General features: G+C 35.0%; 1 protein-coding gene across 6 annotated transcripts; it reads right to left on the bottom strand.

The window, feature by feature from the left end:
- Positions 1-1,260: 1,260 nt before the first annotated feature.
- LOC111049828 (zinc finger protein 287) lies at positions 1,261-16,005 on the bottom strand. 6 transcript variants are annotated; one of them, XM_039423605.1, is made up of 7 exons: positions 15,671-16,005; positions 10,198-10,302; positions 8,362-8,474; positions 7,982-8,077; positions 4,783-4,920; positions 3,972-4,029; positions 1,261-2,790 (listed from the first exon to the last, which is right to left on the bottom strand). In XM_039423605.1, the coding sequence occupies exons 3-7, from the start codon at positions 8,452-8,454 to the stop codon at positions 2,162-2,164; spliced, it is 1,014 nt and encodes a 337-aa protein (XP_039279539.1). In that variant the 5' UTR covers positions 8,455-8,474; positions 10,198-10,302; positions 15,671-16,005; the 3' UTR covers positions 1,261-2,161. The 6 variants fall into 6 exon arrangements, with proteins under 6 accessions (XP_039279539.1, XP_039279540.1, XP_039279538.1 ...); XM_039423606.1 differs by lacking the exon at positions 15,671-16,005 and adding an exon at positions 12,529-13,165; XM_039423604.1 differs by lacking the exon at positions 10,198-10,302.
- Between the last annotated feature and the right edge of the window lie 3,905 nt (positions 16,006-19,910).

Below are 19,910 nucleotides of genomic sequence, written 5' to 3'. Positions count from 1 at the left end.
AGGGATCTGCCTGCTGTGCGGTTTCGAGGGGCTCTGAGGAGCCTGCTGACGGATCACCCTCTGTACTCACTCCGTGAGTTCTGTATGTTGGAGAGCAGTGTGGTGAGTGCCTATTTTCTCATTTGATTTCTGCCTCTGGGCAGTTGTTTTTTCTTTTACATTTTTGACGTGTCCCAGTGGGCTTCACTTTAGTGATCCCTTTTATGGACCTATTTAAATAAATACTAAAAATACTAAATACTCAGACTATAAATATTTTTTTGGAATTCAAATGCCCAACCAGGTCTTGGCGCCTACTGCGTCGCTACCATTGATATAGAGAATTCTCTATACTATATATTCTGATACTATTATATCAATGGTCGCTACATTTCTACCACCCCCCACCACACTCATCCAAGCCACCTCCATCTCCGGCAGTGGTTTATGATTGAATACAAAGCGCATGTGCCATAAAAATGGTGTGTCACTCCTCAGTGTCAAGTCTTTGCGCACTAGTTACACAAGAAATAACTACAGTACCTACATTATAGTCCGGGCGCGAATGTCATGAAAAAGGCGCTCCATGGTCATTTTTGTGTAACAGCCGTGAAATATGTCTCAATTTGTTCGTCAGATCTAGCATAATAAGGATCGTGATGATGAAGATGATAAGTAAAAATCACAGGCAAACACCTCAAAAACAAGATGGCCGCCAAAATTTCTAGGGTTTTGATATATATCTCGTATTTCAAAAACCGTTCAAATTATTTGACTGTTTTTTGAACGAACATATTTTAAAACTCTTCCTCTACAATTTTTGTGAAGTGAGAAAAAGTCACCCCAACCCTTGGTTGACAGTTGTCTCTTATTTTCAAAAATATATATATATTTATTAAAGTGAAGAAAAATATTTACTTTTTATAAAGAGAAATACTCTTTGATCATTGCAGAATACAATAAAAGATATTGCTAGTGATTTCTAGAGCATTTCCAGAAAAACAGAGGAGTTGAAAAATATAATATTCAGAGCATACGATTATAAGAAAAATTAAATGGAAGAGCATAAAATTTAAATACAGTAAAATCAAGAGGATTAGGAGGAGGTTTGGTGTAGGAGGATAAGAAGAAGTAACAGAAAATTCCACTGGATAATGAATACCGTTACTAAATAACATGGAAATACTATCGTTTTTTATGTCATTTTCCACTAAGGTACCAAGTTTTGAAAAAAGTATATAATTGTAGTCTTTAGTGGGAAAGAGAAATGAATCAAAAATATCCTATAATTAATTTGTAAATATTGTAATTCCATATTTAAACATCTTTAAAGTATAACATCACAGAAAATATATCCTGTTTTTCATTGTATAAAATTAATAAAAAATCTATTAGGCATATTAGCATATAATATCATAGTACAACTTGATAAAACATTTATTTGATTATTTTTAATGTATGAGCTTAGTTTTCAACAAAATTATGTTAAAACCAATTTTCAACAAGGCACTTTTCAAATCATAACACTCTGAATGATGATGTACAATAGAAGGTGGTGCATCAATAGAGTAGCCGTCACCTACAAGTGGTCAACAAAACATTTAATTCCTATTCACTAATATTTCGGAGATGCTTATGCGTATCAACTATTTTGCCCCTCACCCCCTTCACGAATAGTAGTATCAAACTAGAAAAATATGTGTCACAAGCTTTATTTGGACTAAGTAACAGTTTTGGATTTAACCCTTCTGGGTCTTCCTAAAAGTATTATTATCATTATTGCAACTAATGAAATAAATAACAAATATATTTTTAAAATGTCTCTCACTATTCTTAAGCTTATTTTTATGAGGATGATGCCCAAGATACAGGTAAAGGAAGGAATGATGAATGGACCTACAATTTTAAGTGGCTTCCGACCCACCAGGAGACACCCTTCTGAATGGTGAAAGACGAGGACAAATCCCATCATTCGATTGGCATTAAACACGTAATACCGGAGAGGTTTCAAGTAAACTGGAACGTGTGTGCTAGCCTTGTCCGTTATACCGGTGCAGGCGTAGCGTGACAGTCTGAATTCAACTCAAATTCTTACCACCTGAGCAGGCGAGTAAAAAAATTTGTTTCTTACGACCATATTTTCTGCAACCAATAACCAGCGAAAATGCCTAGTATTTGAACATCAGTACTTGTGCATAGCAGCCTGATGACGCTTTAAAAAATTGATATCAGAGAACATTTTATTGCAAACTACGCAATGGTACGGTTTTTCCCCAGTATGACTCTTTCTATGTCTATTGAGATGGGTCGACCTTCGGTACGTTTTATCACAGATCGAACACTTGTGTGGTTTGACACCCGTGTGAGTGTCCATGTGCCTCTTCAAATGATCCTTTCGTGGAAACTTCCACTTGCATATTGTGCATTCGAATGGTCTCTCACCAGAGTGCACTCTCATATGTATACTCATGTTATGCGGGTGCGAAAACAATTTGCCGCAAATCGGACAGAGGTTTGACGGCGAGTGAATGTTAGAATGCTTCTTCAGCAGGAACTCGGATGCACATTTCTTGCCGCACAGACTACAAACAAACACTTTTCCTTCTTTGTCATTCTTCTCCATATCCAAAGCACGTCGGTAGTCCTTCAATGTATGTAAATTATTGTTTTCATTTTCAACCAAACTGCAAGCATTTGGTTGACAGAATTCACTTTTCATCGCCTGCTCTGCTTCCATTCGATCGTTACAGAAATCTGCTTCCATATTATATTCAATTGTTGATGACCAATCACTGCTTCTACTGGCACAATCTGAAATTCAAATTCGATTTATAAGCCGGAATTTCTCATAAAATACTAAAAAAATATTCGGTTGAAACTAATTCAAGTTTGACAAACAATTTTTCTTAATCTAAAATTAATGTCACATGAAACCTCAATACTAACCCATCTTCTTTAGGCACCACCAGCAAGAAATAAGTCTTGATAACTGATGAGAGATTTATTCTTTAAATTAAATAATTCAATCAAATAATTTTTATTTCCAATAAAATGTAATTAAAACACTTAACAAGGTTACTATACCTAGCAAGAAAAATCTGCTAACAGGATTTAAAATATTCGTATTTTGCAAATGTATAATCGCTTATAATAATATTTAGGTCATTCTTGAACATAGATATATTTATGATGATTTGTCAAAGTATTGCCTTAAGCCGATTTCCAACACAAAATCACATTTTTTATGCTGAGAAAAGTGAATAATACAACACATAGCCTAAGTGTTAAAACACAATGATGAGTGATAATAGTAACAAAAAACTTTGTGTCACAGAGAAAAAATATGGCATGCTAGTTGTACTCAGCCCAGTATAGGTCTAATTGAATTATGAGAGCATTTATCAATAGAGTAGATGGAAGATGTACCAAAGTCCTGCCAATGGCGAACATTGTCTGCAATGAATACTGACTTCACTGTTATGAAATCAAAATAGAATAATAATGATATATTAAAGGTATATTAAACCATATCACGTGAATGGATCAATATTTTCTACAAGAGACTGCAAGATCCCAAGTTATATGAAATTCAAACGAGTGATAGTCTGTTAGTGCGGTAGTAATTGAGTTACTCCACAAAATAGTAGATTTGGAGAGCTTGATTTCATGTTCAAATGATGGCTGAGTTGATGATATGTTATATTGAAAGGTAAAGAGTTTAATTCTCAAGATTCTGAAGCCATCATAGAATGTATTTCATGAATGTTGAACCTGTATATTAATTAAAGTATGGGAGATGAAGAAAATTTAAATCTAAAGACAAAAACTATAGTAACTTGATGATATAAAATTTGGTTTCCCATCTATCATCAGAATACTGGATTGAAAAGAACCGAAAAGGTTTCTGTAGATAAAAATGGTTGAAACATATTTTTATGAGAATAATAATAATTACTTAAAAAAATATAATAGAAATAACATTAGAAACTAACCTTCAATTTTAAGAGAGTGATTATTCGGCAATGATTCATTCCCTAGTGTCTCATTTGTCTAAAAACAATTTAACAACACTATTAGTTACAAAATAGGAATATTCGTATCAATTCAACAATCAAAAAAAAAAAATAAGAAAATATTGGTATTATTGAAAAAACATTATGAATTATAAATATAATTTATAATATAATAAAGGAAAGAATTGTACGGGATAGGAAATTCATGAATTCATACAAATCATTATGTCTAAACTGCTGAATTGATTAACTTGTAATTTTACATAGATTCTGAATCTACAACCGGTGATATTTTTCGTGTATGATAAATTGATACTATAGATGGCACACGACGAGTTAACCCCTTACTCATCAATTCAAATAATTTTTAGAGGAAATTATTTCCCACTACCATGGCTCAGTTCTGGAATTTTCAGTGTAAAGCAAGTATCACCAACTGCAAGTCTCTAGCACTTACCACGCCCAATTGTCAAGTTTAGCTCCTCAGATTAACTTGGGAATATGATTTCAGGCATGTTTAGCATTGACAAGCCTTTTGCAGTATTCTAACGGCATAGTCGAGTGCGGATGCGGAATTTTAAATAGCCTTTTCGAAAACAGACCAGTCTGGATATCTTGGCATTGGTTGCGTTTATGTATGCAATAATGCAGCAAAGATTTCACGTAGAATTTCAATAATATACACTATAATACTATATATATAATAATATATACTATATATTCACTATATACACTAGACAAGAGATGCAAGCTTCAAGTTAGATAGTTGATAGAAAATTGTAATTAATACCTTTGAAACATCGCTTTCAAAATCGAGCAATTGAAATTCCCTTTTTATATCATAGTTATAATGAATATCTATGTCAAAATTAACATTGTCTCTGCATCCATCATCTTCTTCTTCTTCACCTGGGCCATCTCTTTTTACCTGAAAACGAATATTTATATAACATGATGTGCAATCTGTAATTACTATTATTGGATTATGCACATAATTTTAGAAGGAAAAAAGGAAAATCTGTATTTTGCTGCTTTCTATTTCGTTTTTTATAACGTTGATCTATCTCACTGACTATCAGAACCACATTAGATTGGAACACCAGTGGCAGAACAAGTGCTTGAGCGAATTGCGGGGGGGGGGTCATTAGTTGTTATTGCGATCATTACACTTGGGACACCAGGACATCATTGATTGATGTAAAGCTTGCTTTACACAGAAGCTTTAGTGTCATAATGTAGTACATGTCTGATTTGGCCAGTAAGAATGCTACCATGCCTTAATTTATTGCTGAGTGCTTTAGTGGGATAGAGGTCATTCTAATGTGAAGGTTCGAATCTTGCTAGGAGAGAAACATTCTTGTTCTCAACTAAATAAGATATTTTTTATGTCTTTGAAATTAATTATTCATTGTATATGAAAGAAGTTGATTTTTATTCATTTATATTTTTTAGAGAGAAAGTTTGAATGATGAAGTATGTATGAACGCTCGCTGAAACTAGCTTTCTTATCTTTATAATTGCAGTATTAATCTAGTCTTTTTCTATTGTTCTTCCTTATACTAGTGACCCCCTGGGTTGGAGAACTCGCTCAAGGACTGTTGTATTGTAACTTTTAATCATAAAGAGTTGGTGAAAATGATAGAAACAACAAAATATTTCTTTTACAAGAATAATTTGACAGTAGGCTTCATTGGGGTTCTATTTGAAATGACTCTTCAAACATGTTTGTTCCTTATATTAATCCAAATTGATTTTTTTCAAATGAGAAGGTGGTCATGAGTTCCAAGAGAAAATGAATATAGTGAAAACCAAGGTACCTAGAACCGCACATTGATATCTCACTAGACATAAGAGTTACTCTTATCAGTTTGTTGATGTAAAAGTTTTATATTAATTGACCAAACGAAGTGAGGTCTAAGATTCAAGTCGACGGTTTGGCATTTCTCTTAATGTTTAAATATTTATATGTTGCGCATTTACGGCGAAACGCGGTAATATATTTTCATGAAATTTGACAGGTATGTTCCTTTTTAAATTGCGCGTCGACGTATATACAAGGTTTTTGGAAATTTTGCATTTCAAGGATAATATAAAAGGAAAAAGGAGCCTCCTTCATACGCCAATATTAGAGTAAAAATCAGACTATAGAATAAATTATTCATCATAAATCAGCTGACAAGTGATTACACAGATGTGTGGAGAAGCCAGTCTATTACTGTATTTGTAATACAGCCTATACTGGTCTATAGTTTTAATCAAAGACATTAAAGATTTTAATTTGCATCTTAAGATGGGTTTACACCAAAGTTATTAACAAAATGGTTATACCTTAATCCTTAAGTTGACAAACACATATGTTCATCATGTGTATGATAAGTTATGTGCAATCTAATATAATCTAAAAGGATTGAGTTATTAACATTTTTTTAATAAATTTGGTGTAATCGCAGCTTTAAGGTCTTTGGTTTCAATATTTTGTTTTGCAGTCATGGTATTATTATGCGTGCCCATCAGTATCAATATTCTCACATTCGAAAAACGTATTTAATAGGTGAATAAAAATAAACGAATGAACTAAATAATGCTGGAGAAATTATAATATTTTTGATTCTAAAAAATTAATTTTCATCAGATAGAAAGATCATCACGGAACTGGATCAATTATATCATATGAAATACAAATACAAACGTGAACTGAGTTTGTTAACATTTAAAACAGTTGATATCTGGTACTTGTGGATGAGAACACTGCGTGAGGTCTACTGTTCACAGAGCTACTAGTGTAATATTAACCAGCTGAAATCATTGGTCAGAGCGAGTATTGGTTCCCAAAAATCCCCAGCTGATGATATGAATGAATGGAAAACCTGTAGTGACTGCATGCAATGAACTGTTCAGCTGACTAAATCACAACAATTTTTTTCTTATGCACTTTTAATGTTATTTTTACTTTCCTTGCCCTATTAACATAGGTAAGGAAAGTATTGCTTTCCGAAAAAAATTAAGGTACCCCAATTTCTAAATTTCTATACGTTTCAAGGTCCCCTGAGTCCAAAAAAGTGGTTTTTGGGTATTGGTCTGTGTGTGTGTGTGTGTGTGTGTGTGTGTGTGTGTGTGTGTGTTGTGTGTGTGTGTGTGTGTGTGTGTATGAGTGTATGTGCGTCTGTGTACACGATATCTCATCTCCCAATAAACGGAATGACTTGAAATTTGGAAGGAACTTAAGGTCCTTACAATATAAGGATCCGACACGAACAATGGGTGTGGGTGTGTGTGTGTGTGTGTGGTGTGTGTGTGTGTGGTGTGTGTGTGTGTGAGAAATTTGAGAAAATGTGATTATTCAATTATTGCAAACTGTTGATTCTATTAAATCATTCACTATGAAGAGATCTCGTGTGTATCCAGCGTTATTGTCCTGTCACCAGCTGGCTCAAAACTTTGAATAGTAGACTTGATGCGCGTGACCACTAGCGTCAGGTGATCAATTTTCATAACGGCAAGGAAAGTTGTGTAGTGCGCCACACCAGATTTTTATATCATGAAAAAGGACGAAGGAGTGGCAGTGAGTCAATTTTGTTGTCCAACAAGCTTGAGCTGTAGAAAGGTTCGAAGGATACGTGTTCAAAATTTGACTGATTTATCAATTCTTTTTCAAGTATTTGTAGAACATACAAACAGACAAAAACGACTTTGGCCTCTAGTAAGTCAAAAATGAGAACTTGCTAAAGCTGCGTTTACACCAAAGTCATAGAGAGATCCTTTCGGATGTTCTGCCTTGCCGTATTACCCAATGTTATTTCCTATCAACACTCAAGTTTATAGGTTATATATTGGGTTCTTCATGTTTTCTAACTAAAAATTTGCACTTTGTGAATTTTTGTTTTTATTTTAAATTAAGTGAATTAATAAAAAAATTAAAAATTTGCACTCACTGAAAATCTACTAAATATCAAGTTGAATGAATCATCTACATGATACAAATCACATACCTCTGATTGCACTAGATTATTATGTACTTCATCCGCTATATTTTTGCTATTTTCTGAACTGGCATCAGTATAGTCTTCATCTTTCTCTTCCTTGATCTAAAATCATATGAATGGAAAAAGGAAAATAGAAAATGGATTTTCCCAAAATAATTTCAAAAATAAGTTCCAAAACTTGTTGGAATAGTCACCTATATTTTTATTTTTCTTATTCAATACACATTTTAATCGGATCGAACAGCAAGACTCTATCAATCGTAAAGTTTGAAGTATTCTATCAATATCAAAAAGTATCATACCATCCATATACGGTTAAGTAATAACTGATTAAGTCACTATCCAGTGCTTTTCAAAAGAATCCAAGACCTTCTGTTATAAATTACCTGAAAATGTTTTAGTACATTGGCTTCAATTTCATTTTTGACTCTGATTTGAGCATCTGAAATTGTCTCCTTTGTAGTATTATTTTCCTCCATATTCTCTATATTGGCATTACCTGAAACGGATAATCGTAGTTGAAACTTAGCAGTATGCTTTCTCAAGCAAGTAAAGGTGATTAAAGGTGATGATGATGTGTTTTATTCAATTTATTTATAGCATGTCATTTCTTGGCAGTATTTTAGGCCTTGATAATTGAAACTTCTGTTTTGACTTTTTAACCTACTTGATATAAAAATTTAATACAATTGAAAACAGGCTACAATTATATCACTGACTTGGTAAACAATACTCACTTGCACAACTTTTAAACCTAAAAGTTTCAGAAAATAGAATGTTAATTTATAAAAAATAGTCATGATTGATCTATTTATAACCGCAGTTCGTGATGGAATCCAAAATTGATGGAAGGTACAAATAATTAGGTTTATTTAAAAATTGAAAAACTAAAAACATTGGCTTATACCTTCTTCTTCATTCATTGCCCACACTTGTGAGATCGGTCACAATAAAAGTCAAACAATAAAAACACTAATTCATCAAGATGGCAGAGATCTAGATAACTCACACTTAGTTGACATTTAAGGCCTAGCTCTTTGAATTATTGTCAAATTGGACAGATAGCATTTGAAAAAAGGTGATCGTTTGAAAATTCCTTATCATAATAAGCCCTGGCTCTCAAAAAACTGGTCACAACCCTCTCGAACTTGCTGGTATCCAACTGCATCACTCCTGCAGGTAGCCTGTTGAAGTAGCGGAGAGCTGCACTCCTGTAGCATACCCACGATCTCTGGAGGCGCACCCTGGGTATGTCGAACAGCACTCGACGCCTAGTGTTGTACATCAGTCCGGGACAACACATTTTGATGATTCTTCTGAATATACATGAGGTAGAGGAGAAGGAAGGGGGTGGCTACTGTTAGGATACCCAGTCAAAAATTGGCATGCAATGTGCATGGTGTTTGCTTGCAGAAAACTTTGGGAATATGTTGTGTGAATATTGGGGATGGTTTCTAACCAGAAATTTTAATAGGGGAGGCTAATAATAATTATTTATTAATCCATTTTACAGACCTATGTTTTCGAACTTTTCAGCCGAGCGGCTACCGAAGAGCATGATGATCATGATTCAAGATCATATTGTGATATGATTTAGCATCTAGAGTTACCAGCGGTATAATAAATACGTCACCCTGTGATAGATTGTGTACTGGTATTAAAACTAGTGTACTGGTAGTTTGGAGTTGAAGTTAGTGTAGTTGATTGGTACCAGCAGTAGATAATCGTTCCTTAGAAGACCTATAGAAATAATTATCACACCCCTATCATTGAGAAACTGGAAAATGTTGGTTGGATAGAATATTCACCTCATGAAAGAATTCATATTGAATTCATTAATTACTGAAGAATGAGAGACTAAATTAATTTTTTTTCAATTTAGCTAAGCTTATATTTATCCTAAAATGAAAGATGGGAAGAATATGGAATTCTGTGTAATTCATGGTACATCGCATTTTTCCTGGACCATCTATTGACAATCAACATTATAAAAACATAAATTCATCTTTGGAACACTGATTTGACCTATCTATTTTTTTAATTCAACACGTTACTGATAGATATTACTACCAATTGATTGAGAAGAATATGTTTTCGGGATAATAAATGCTGCATGACTAAGCACATAGGAAGTCTTGAGATGTACTAAAATGAAAATATTGATTATCAGATTAATTTCATGATTAACCAAATAAAGTCAAGTGTGACATGAGATAACTTACATTGACTTTTTGGCGGTACGAAGTTCGCCGGGTAAGCTAGTATTCTATATTTGCCATTGGCTGTGGTTATAGGCTAAGGCTGTAGGCTGTTGTTGTAGGCTATGGCTGTGGGATATAGAAATAGTTAGTTTTGTAGGTGTTAGCACGTAAAAAAAAACAATATTTCAATGAAAACTAAATGAGAATCTGATATGAATCACAATAATTACAATCTGTGAAATAAATATTTTTGCCTTAATTTGATTTTGCACATCTGATTTGCAAAGCTTGAGAGTGCTTGTTGAAATGTTGTACAATGCTTACAAGACTGAGTCAAATGTTGTGCTATCTGATGAGAAACACAGGCATTATATCAGAGCCAAAAACATAGACAGGAAGTGGATCGAGCTAAAAAAGATTACAATGCTAGAGTGATTGACGAATCTCACAATCCTGTTAAGGCGGCTTGGAGCATTATCAGCGACTCATACAAAACCAGGCCAGTGGTTCGATGCAGAAAGAGTCCAGATGAGGTCAACAATGCTTTCATGGATGCTGTCGCTGAGATTGTTGAAGGTCTACCAGAATCTGTGGTAGATCCAGCATTATCTGTCTCTTTGTCTCATCATAGGTTTACCTGTTTCGAACCCATTAGTGAGGAGGACCTGATGAGCATTGTTCAGGGTTTCAAGACAAGTCACAGCCAGGACGTCTATGGCCTATCGGTGTTCCTGTTGAAAAAATTGATATGGGTATTGATGGAACCTCTGCTGTCGCTGGTCAACAGCTGCCTCATGGAAGGTGTTTTTCCTAACTGCCTCAAGATCGCAAAGATAGTCCCGATTTTTAAGAAGCAGGCAGCCTACTGATGTAGGCAGCTTCAGACCAATATCAATTGTACCGGTGTTGGGTAAAATCATTGAAACGTCCATGTTGAGGCAGCTGACTGTATATCTGGAGAGGAGCAACCTGATGGGGGATATGCAGCATGGTTTCAGGAAAGGCAGATCTACCACCTCTGCATTGCTTTCATTGGTCGAAAGAATACATGTGGCTTTCGAGGAGCGCAAATCGGTTGACCTTGTGTTGTGTGACCTGACCAAAGCCTTCGACTGTGGGTCGCACAACATCCTGCTGGACAAGTTACATAGGTATGGCATCAGGGACAGTGCATGGAGCATGGTGGCAGACTATCTAAGCGACAGGAGGCAGGTTGTGTCGGTGATGGGTGCCACTTCAGAGGAAAGGAGAGTAACACATGGAGTTCCTCAAGGATCTGTGCTTGGTACTCATCAATGATCTCCACCTCCAGAATTCTAGTCTGCTGTTTGCTGATGATACTACCATAGTTGGTAAGGGCAGTGGACCCCTGGAAGCTAGACGCTGTGAACAGGAGCTGTTTTCCGAGGCTAAAGAGTGGTTTGCTGCAAACAAACTCAAGTTGAACGAGGCCAAGACACAGGAGATGCTTTGTGCTCTTAGCACCCACACTCCAGGGGATGAATAAGTCACTTTGCTTGGCTTTGGAATTGATGCCAAATAAAGTTGGGAGCCGCATATTGACCAGGTATGCAGGAGACTGTCTAAAGTAATCTTCCTGTTCAGAAAGCTGAGAAGGCTCGTGAGTCTCAAGAGACTTCTAATGATGTATCATGCGGTGTTTGGCAGTCATGTGCAGTATGGAATTCTTCTCTGGGGCCATTCTCCACATGCCAATGACATCCTGCTTCTTCAAAAGAAGGCACTGCGGATCCTTACCTACAGTGACTTCATTGCCCATTGTCAACCCATCTTCAGACGCCTGAAAGTGCACACCGTCTTTGAACTGTATATACTGGCCTCTCTTACTGCTGTGAAGATAAACAGGGCTAACATGATGAGTAGGTGTCAGGTGCATTCATACGGTACTCGCGGAAGGCTACAGTTGGAGATTCCACGCTGTAGGTTGTCAAGAGTGAAGGACTCTTTCCCAGTGTTGGCACTCAAAATGTTCAACCTGCTGCTGGGCTCGGTGAGGGATCTTCCTATAGGTGTTTTCAAGAAGAGGCTGTCAAGGTGGCTGATTGAAAGAAGCTATTACAGTATCAATGATTTCCTTGGGGATAGCTTTGAGGGAGTGTGATGCCACGCCATCTTGATTATCAAGTTTAAAGTTTTTTTTATTTTTTCACGCGATCTATCCGGGAACACCTGGCTAACAATCAAGACTTTGGATATATTTGATAAAATTATTATTCCACTTCAACATGTTTTTTGTTATTGTATAAGTTTCTAAATTAATTGTAACCATCATCAACTAGTTATAAAATAATATCAATCATATTAATCAAAATATCAAAAAATTATGCATACCTCATTCAAATCATTCCAATATCATCCTCCAAGTCTTCATTCTCATCATTATAATTTTTTCTGGCAGGATCATAGTTTTCCCGCTTCTTTGCAGAATTCAATGAATGAGTTCACCTTTCTTATTTTACATGATTTAATAAAAAGGTATTTGGATAGATATCCAGGAAAAACGCTTTTTCTATGATATCGAGGCAAACTTGATTTTTGAATCCAAGAGGCCTCAATTTTATTGGTATGAGCACCCGAGTCAGAATCCACAAAATTAATTTTGTGGTTCACCTTCAGATGCTCATAGCCCTCGTCCTTTAGGCAATACTGTAATAGGCCCTCCAAAAATCGGATACAATGGTTGTACCAGGCAAAATGAATTCTTTTATAATTACCAATGAATCGGATGTTCTGTCTTCTACAGCAACCATAAAAGTGTAACCTGACTCCTTATCTACTCCCCCAAAAACCCATTGCCCTTCAATGAGGCGGCCTCTATTATATTTCCTTCTCCAAAACTTACTTTCGTCAATCTGTACCTTTCTACCTACACCATGTACAGCATCAAATGTCACTTCTCAACAAAAAGAGCTCCAATCTACAACAGTTTTTTACATTATTATATTCAACTTCTCACAAATCACTTTTGATGACACGTTTTTGGACCATAAATAGACTAATCCTAAAATTTTCCGTCATGGAAGAAATGGTTTTTCAAAATAGTATATTTCGCACCTAGGGCTGAAAATGAGACTTTTCCGGCTCGAAATCGGTTTTCAAGTCCGAGGCCATAGGCCGAGGACTAGAAAAGATTGAGAGCTGGAAAAACATTTTTGCCCGTGGTGCGAATGCTATTTTTTGCCACACAGAAAAATAAAACTATTTAAATATATGAGAATAATTGTTTATTAGGCACTTCTGAAAGCAAAACTGGAAGTTCATAGCTCTAGCAAATCTGAGGTCTGAATATCAGGAAATTTTCCAAGTATTTTTATTTTTTATTCTGATTTGTCTAAATAACCTAAAAGATTATGTTCAATTATTATGTTTTAATGTGGTCGGTTGAGTTTATACTTTTAAATTCTTTCAAATGACAATGAGATGATATTATTATAAATGCTTTGAATAATAAACACAAATAAGGAAAAGTTTTTTGATCAGCTGTTTTAGCACACTTGAAATTTGGCCAATCTGAATGCCAACATCAACAATGCTTGTTGTTGTCCACTGTGGAAGTTTAGGTTAGAAGTTCTATCCTACTCTAAAAATCGAATTTGAATGGTTTATAATATATCTTATCTGTATTTCATTCATCCAAATAAAATGATAGTATCTTATGGCTGAATACTGTATTTAATTCTACAAGCATAAACTGATTACGTTTCATAAGCTATTTGTAAAAATGTTCAGCACCAAGGATTTGCCCTAGTAGTTCCAAAATTATCCACCAGGTTTCGTGATAAACGCAGTACTATGATCAGGTTAGAGGTTAGATTCAATTATACTCTGAAAATTGAATTTTAATAACCCATAATATCTTATTTGTATTTCATTCATCCAAATAAAATGATAGTATCTTATTGCAAAATACTCAATTAAATTCTAGAAGCTGATTCCGTTTCATAACTTATTTTGTAAACACGTTTTCGCCCCACTTGGATGTAATGAGCTGGTTTACGTGCGTCATATGGAGGCCGAAAGTGATTGTTTTCTGACCAGGCCGGTAAAAGTTTATGGCCCTAGGGCTGTAAAATAACCTTGGAGTCAGCTGATTCTGATTTGATGTGAACGTGTTTACAAAATAGTTTATGAAACGGAATCAGTTTATGCTTCTAGAATTGAATAGTTTTTGCAATAAGATACTATCATTTTATTTGGATGAATGGAATACAAATGAGATATTATAAACTATTCAAATTCAATTTTCAGAGTATAATAGAATCTAACCTCAAACCACCTAGTGCAGCGTTTATCACGGAACATGGTGGATAAACGGAATCATTTTATGCTTCTAGAATTCAATAAAGTATTCTGTAATAATATAATGTCATTTTATTTGGATGAATAAAATACAGATAAGATATATATTATAAACTATTCAAATAATTCGATTTTCAGAGTAGGATAGAACTTCTAACCTAAACTTCCGTTGGCATTCAGATTGGCTAAATTTCAAGTGTGCTAAAACAGCTGATCAAAAACTTTTCATTATTTGTGTTTATCATTCAATAATTAAAACATTTATAATAATATCATCTTATTGTCATTTGGAAGAATAAAAAGGATAAACTCAACCTCTTACATAATTGAACATAATCTTTTAGGTTATTTAGACAAATCAGAATAAAAAATAAGAATACTTGGACAATTTCTTGATATTCAGATTACCTCAGATTTGCTAGAGCTATGACCTTCCACTTTTGCTTTCGGAAGTGCTTATAATAGACAATTATTTTCATATATTTATTGTTTATTTTTCGGTGTGGCGAAAAATAACGTTCTCACCATGGGCAAAAATGTTTTTCCGGCTCTCAATCTTTTCTAGTCCTCGGTCTACGGCCTCGGACTTGAAAACCGATTTCGAGCCAGAAAAGTCTCATTTTCGGCCCTAGGTGCGAAATATACTATTACATCGAATCAGAATCAGCTGACTTCAAGGTTATTTTACAGCCCTAGGGCCGTAAAAATTTTACCGGCCTGGTCAGAAAACAATCATTTTTGGCCTCCATATGACGCACGAAAACCAGCTCATTACATCCAAGTGGGGCGAAAAAACTGTTTTTTCTTAAGCTCATTGAATATTGGCATCGTTTCCTCTTTTGCTTCCCTTAACTACAAATTTTGTGCACTCCCATTTGTACCCATCTAATGACACTTTGTTTTTACGCAAATTCATTCTGCTTCTACAATTCGGGCACTCAATATCTCTTTTTAAAATCCACCAATCCATGCATTTTTCAATCATGCAATTTTAAAATTTAGCCCAAGACCTTGATATGGAAATATAGTTTGTATGCCAAGTAGGGGTTTCATAACCATGGATGAGCCAGACACTGAAAAATTTGACACCAATGCAATTCAATGATTTTTGTGCTGCAAACATTCAGACTGAACCTAATTACTATACTAATTAAATTTTCAAATTTCTACTTACCATATAATGTATAATGGCATTTAAAAATATTTTTTGCAATTTTAAGTTAAATATAGCCTACTTAAATAATTATTTGGTTCTTTTTTGGATTTTATCTTCACAACATAAAAAAATAAAACTTTGAATAGCCATACACAGGTAGGTAGGTACCTCAAACTTCGAGTTTTAAAAATTTCAATAAAATCTTTACTTTTGAACTTGTTTGTTTTACTTTCAACAAATTGAATCAATTAAGGCATAATTTACCTGAGATATAAAAATAATTTAAAAATAAAATTACTTAACCTAAAAACTAATATGTAAACACTTCAAGTCAGTCAGGCCACAGAATAGAGACTGTCAATCAAACGCCTATCCAACCAATGTTCTATTTACATGGCGCAAATACTATAGTGAGGTCCACGTTATAATGGCAGTGGATAAAGATAGAAGAATAGCGATGCCGACGATTCTCTGCATTAATTAATTATATTTCTACACTGTTAAAAACATAATTGGCATCGTTGTGAATCTAGAAAAGGATAGTACCACCGTCTTTGTCGAATAATAGACAAGGATAGCAAAACCAAAGTTAATCAAATACTGTCATTATAACGTGAACCTCACTATATTATATAATTAGACACGTCACGTGGCCTTAGAAAGTTCCAATCCTGGTATTTTGATTGGCTTGTGGCAGTGAACTATAATTATTATTATTGATCCGGATGTGATCCGAACTTCCCATCAATATATTACAATGCGGAACCTCCTAACAAGATGGCGGATTTTTGTACCATACTGTATGTATACTGTGGTCAGGCTCTGCCATACAAACTGATTCTGAAATTCTGAATTGAATTAGAATAATTGAATTGAATAGTTTGTTGGCCTCTTACTTAGACCAGTTATAGAATAGACACGGCCCATTGTATATCCATACTGGAAGTCGATGAAGCCAACATCCACTGCCATATCACCATATCGTGACGTCAGCATCGGATAGAAAACAATGTAAACAGACTGCAGAAAAGTTTTCTATCCGATGCCGACGTCACGATATGGTGGTATGACAGTAGACGTAAGCTTCAGAGGCTAGACTTTCCAGCGTGTCTATTCTATAACTGGTCTCTCTACTCTATAACTGGTCTAAGGCCTCTTATACCAGTTATGGAATGGACACGGCCCATAGTATATTCATACTGAAAGTCGATGAAGCCAACATCTACTGCCATATTGCCCAATAATGACGTCAGCATCGGATAGAAAACTTCTGTGAAGTTTGTTTACATTGATTTCTATTTCAGCGGGAGTTTATCATTTTTATAAACAATAATCCACTTCCATCTGAAATAGACACAATAAGCTATGGAAAACAATGTAAACAAACTCTGCAGAGAAGTTTTTTATCTGATGCTGACGTCACGATAGGGCAATATGGCAGTACATGTTGGCTACAGAGGCTAGACTTCCCAGTGTGTCTATTCTAATGAGTATTTAAAAAAGGACGCACATCGAAGTTTGAGTTAATATATTTCCTGTATGGGGAATATCTTGTTCCCCCAAATAACAGTTAGCACTATCGTACTCATTGTTACATGCACCAGCATGCACCTTTTACATTTAATAGTGCCTGTTAGTATTCATTTGTAATCTGTAGTGTCTTTGTATGTTCAACTATGGCTTTTTCGAAGGATGAATGTGTGTTTATTATTGAAAGTTATTTCGCATAATTATAAATCTTACAAACGAGTGAAAGACGAATTCAGGTTGAATTCAACTCTTCAGTACCTAATAACGCCACAATAACGCGTCTGATCAATAAATTTCGTGAGACTGGAAGTATACAGGATCGGAAAAGCACAGGTCGACTGTCAGTGTTAACAGAACAAGTTCTGGACAATGTGAAACAACGAATCTGCATCTTTACCGCATCGGAGTCATTCATGAACTGAAGGATGTTGACCATGGAAAACATATACAGTATTGTCATTGTTAATGACAACAGTATTGAAATATTGGATCATGCTTATTTCAGTGCCAAAGCGTGGTTCCACTTGGATGGTTATGTCAACAGCCAAAACCGCTGAGTATGGACACATTTCAAGAACGACCATTACATGCACATAATATTGGTGTTTGGTGTGCGATCTCCTGGCGTCGTATTGTAGGGTCTTTATTTTTGACAAATCTGTAGGGGGCCGCGGAATTGGAAATATCTGGAACTCAAAATATCAATGTTAAATGTCCTATGCTTGAAAACTGTTGCTGGGTGGAACTCCGAATATTTGTCAGACAGCAGAATTGGAAATATCCGGAACTCGAAATATGTTGCTAGGCAGAATTGGGGAGTAACTGGAACTCGAATTATTTGTTTGTCAGATGGCGGAATTGGAAATATCTGAAACTCAAAATATCAGTGCCAAAGTGGGAGTACTGGTAATGTGTTTGTTATTGAGAAATGGTTCAAGTCTGACTTATTTTCTGGAATGATATGGACTAATTAGCCCACTTGGGGTAATTCATAGCTCATTATATATTAATTTTGGACAGAAATATTGAAATTGAACTCTAAACAGTAGAAACAACTTTGCTGATCTTTTTGGACTTGTTTTTCATTATCAAAATTTGGGAATAGAATACTTTTGGACCTGGTCTGTCGTTCTTTTTCAATTATACTCATTATATTCATACATATTATGCAAGTTTTCAAAACTGTGTTATCTGTTTCAACAAACAAGACTGACGACTGTTGATGTGTTGATGAATTTATTCTAGGTTAACTGTAGAACCCTTCATTTGTTTTGCGATAAATTTGTTTCATCCCACATCTACACAGTCTCGCTAATAACGATCGATATTGTGAATTCGATATATTGGCACACACCAGCTGACAAGATATTTTGAGTTCCGCCGGTCTGCACGATATTCCGAGTTCTGCCTGTCGACATATTCGGAGTTCCATATATTTCAAACTCAGCTGCAAGATATTTTGAGTTCCAGATATTCCCAATTCATGCGACTCATCTGTAGATGGTGTTGTGTATCGCAACCTTATTGAACAATTTATAGTGTTGTTAGAATTAGATGATCGAGATTGTTGGTTTCAGCAGGATAATGCAACATGCCATACTTCTGCTGAAACAATGAATATGTTACATGAATCTTTTTACCATTGTGTGATATCAAAAGGATTGTGGCCGCCAAGATCCCCAGATCTTACTCCAGCTGACTTTTTCATTTGGGGGAATTTAAAAAGTATGGTTTTTAACAACAATCCTCATACACTTGACGGATTGAAGGCATATATTGAAAGTGAGATTAAAATCATTTTTGACCAAACACTACGAAAAGTGGCTGCAAATGTTATGAAACGTGTTTGAACCTGCATTACTAGTGGAGGAAGCCATTTTGAACATTTATTGTGAAGTTTTAAAGGTAATTTGAATATAATAAAGGTAATAATTTCATACAGTATAACTTATAATTACTTTAATAACTTAATGTAATAAATTCACATTCTCAAACTTCCATGTGCATCCTTTTTGAAACACTCGTTATAACTGGTCCAAGGTTGGCCTTAGTGAGGTCAGGTCTTGGCTCTGCTCTGTGCAATAATCAAAAAGACGAAGTATAGATAGTGCCTCTCGGGCATCAAAAATGGATCAATAGATTCTACGTTGAGGAATTTGACCGTATTTTGATGTCTCTGAAAGCATACCCACAAGCAGCATCAACATTATAGTAAGGTCCACGTTATAATGACAATGTTTGTTCAGCAATGATATTGCTATCCTTGTCTGTCATTCAACAAATCGAATAGTGCTATTTCTTTCTCGAATAGCTCTGTTGCAAGATTGTCTTTCAAGAATGTAGAATTGATAACTATTTAACAAAATATTTCCTCTTAATTATGAAAATTCATTATGAAATTATTGAAAAATATAACTTCTTGTTTGATAGATTATTTTAAACGAGAATGAACAGTTGATACTACATCAATAAACCTGTATCAGATACCGTCTATAAAAGGCATTGACAAGACAGAGGATCAGCTACGTCTTTCTACTATCTTTCTTCACTGTCATAACATTGACCTCACTAGCATGTGTTTGACCTCACTAGCATATCATGGCAGTGTTTGATTAGCAATGGGTTTTGCTATCCTTGCCTATCATTCAACAAAACAAATTGTGCTATTTCTTTCTCGCTTTGCTCTGTTGCCAGATCGTCTTTCAACAATGTAGAATTAATAATTAAT

This window comes from Nilaparvata lugens, chromosome 3 (genome assembly GCF_014356525.2).
Source record: "Nilaparvata lugens isolate BPH chromosome 3, ASM1435652v1, whole genome shotgun sequence".
Classification (NCBI taxonomy): domain Eukaryota; kingdom Metazoa; phylum Arthropoda; class Insecta; order Hemiptera; family Delphacidae; genus Nilaparvata; species Nilaparvata lugens.
The sequence above is the reverse complement of the archived record's forward strand: the minus strand, read 5'-3'. Positions and strand labels throughout refer to the sequence as shown.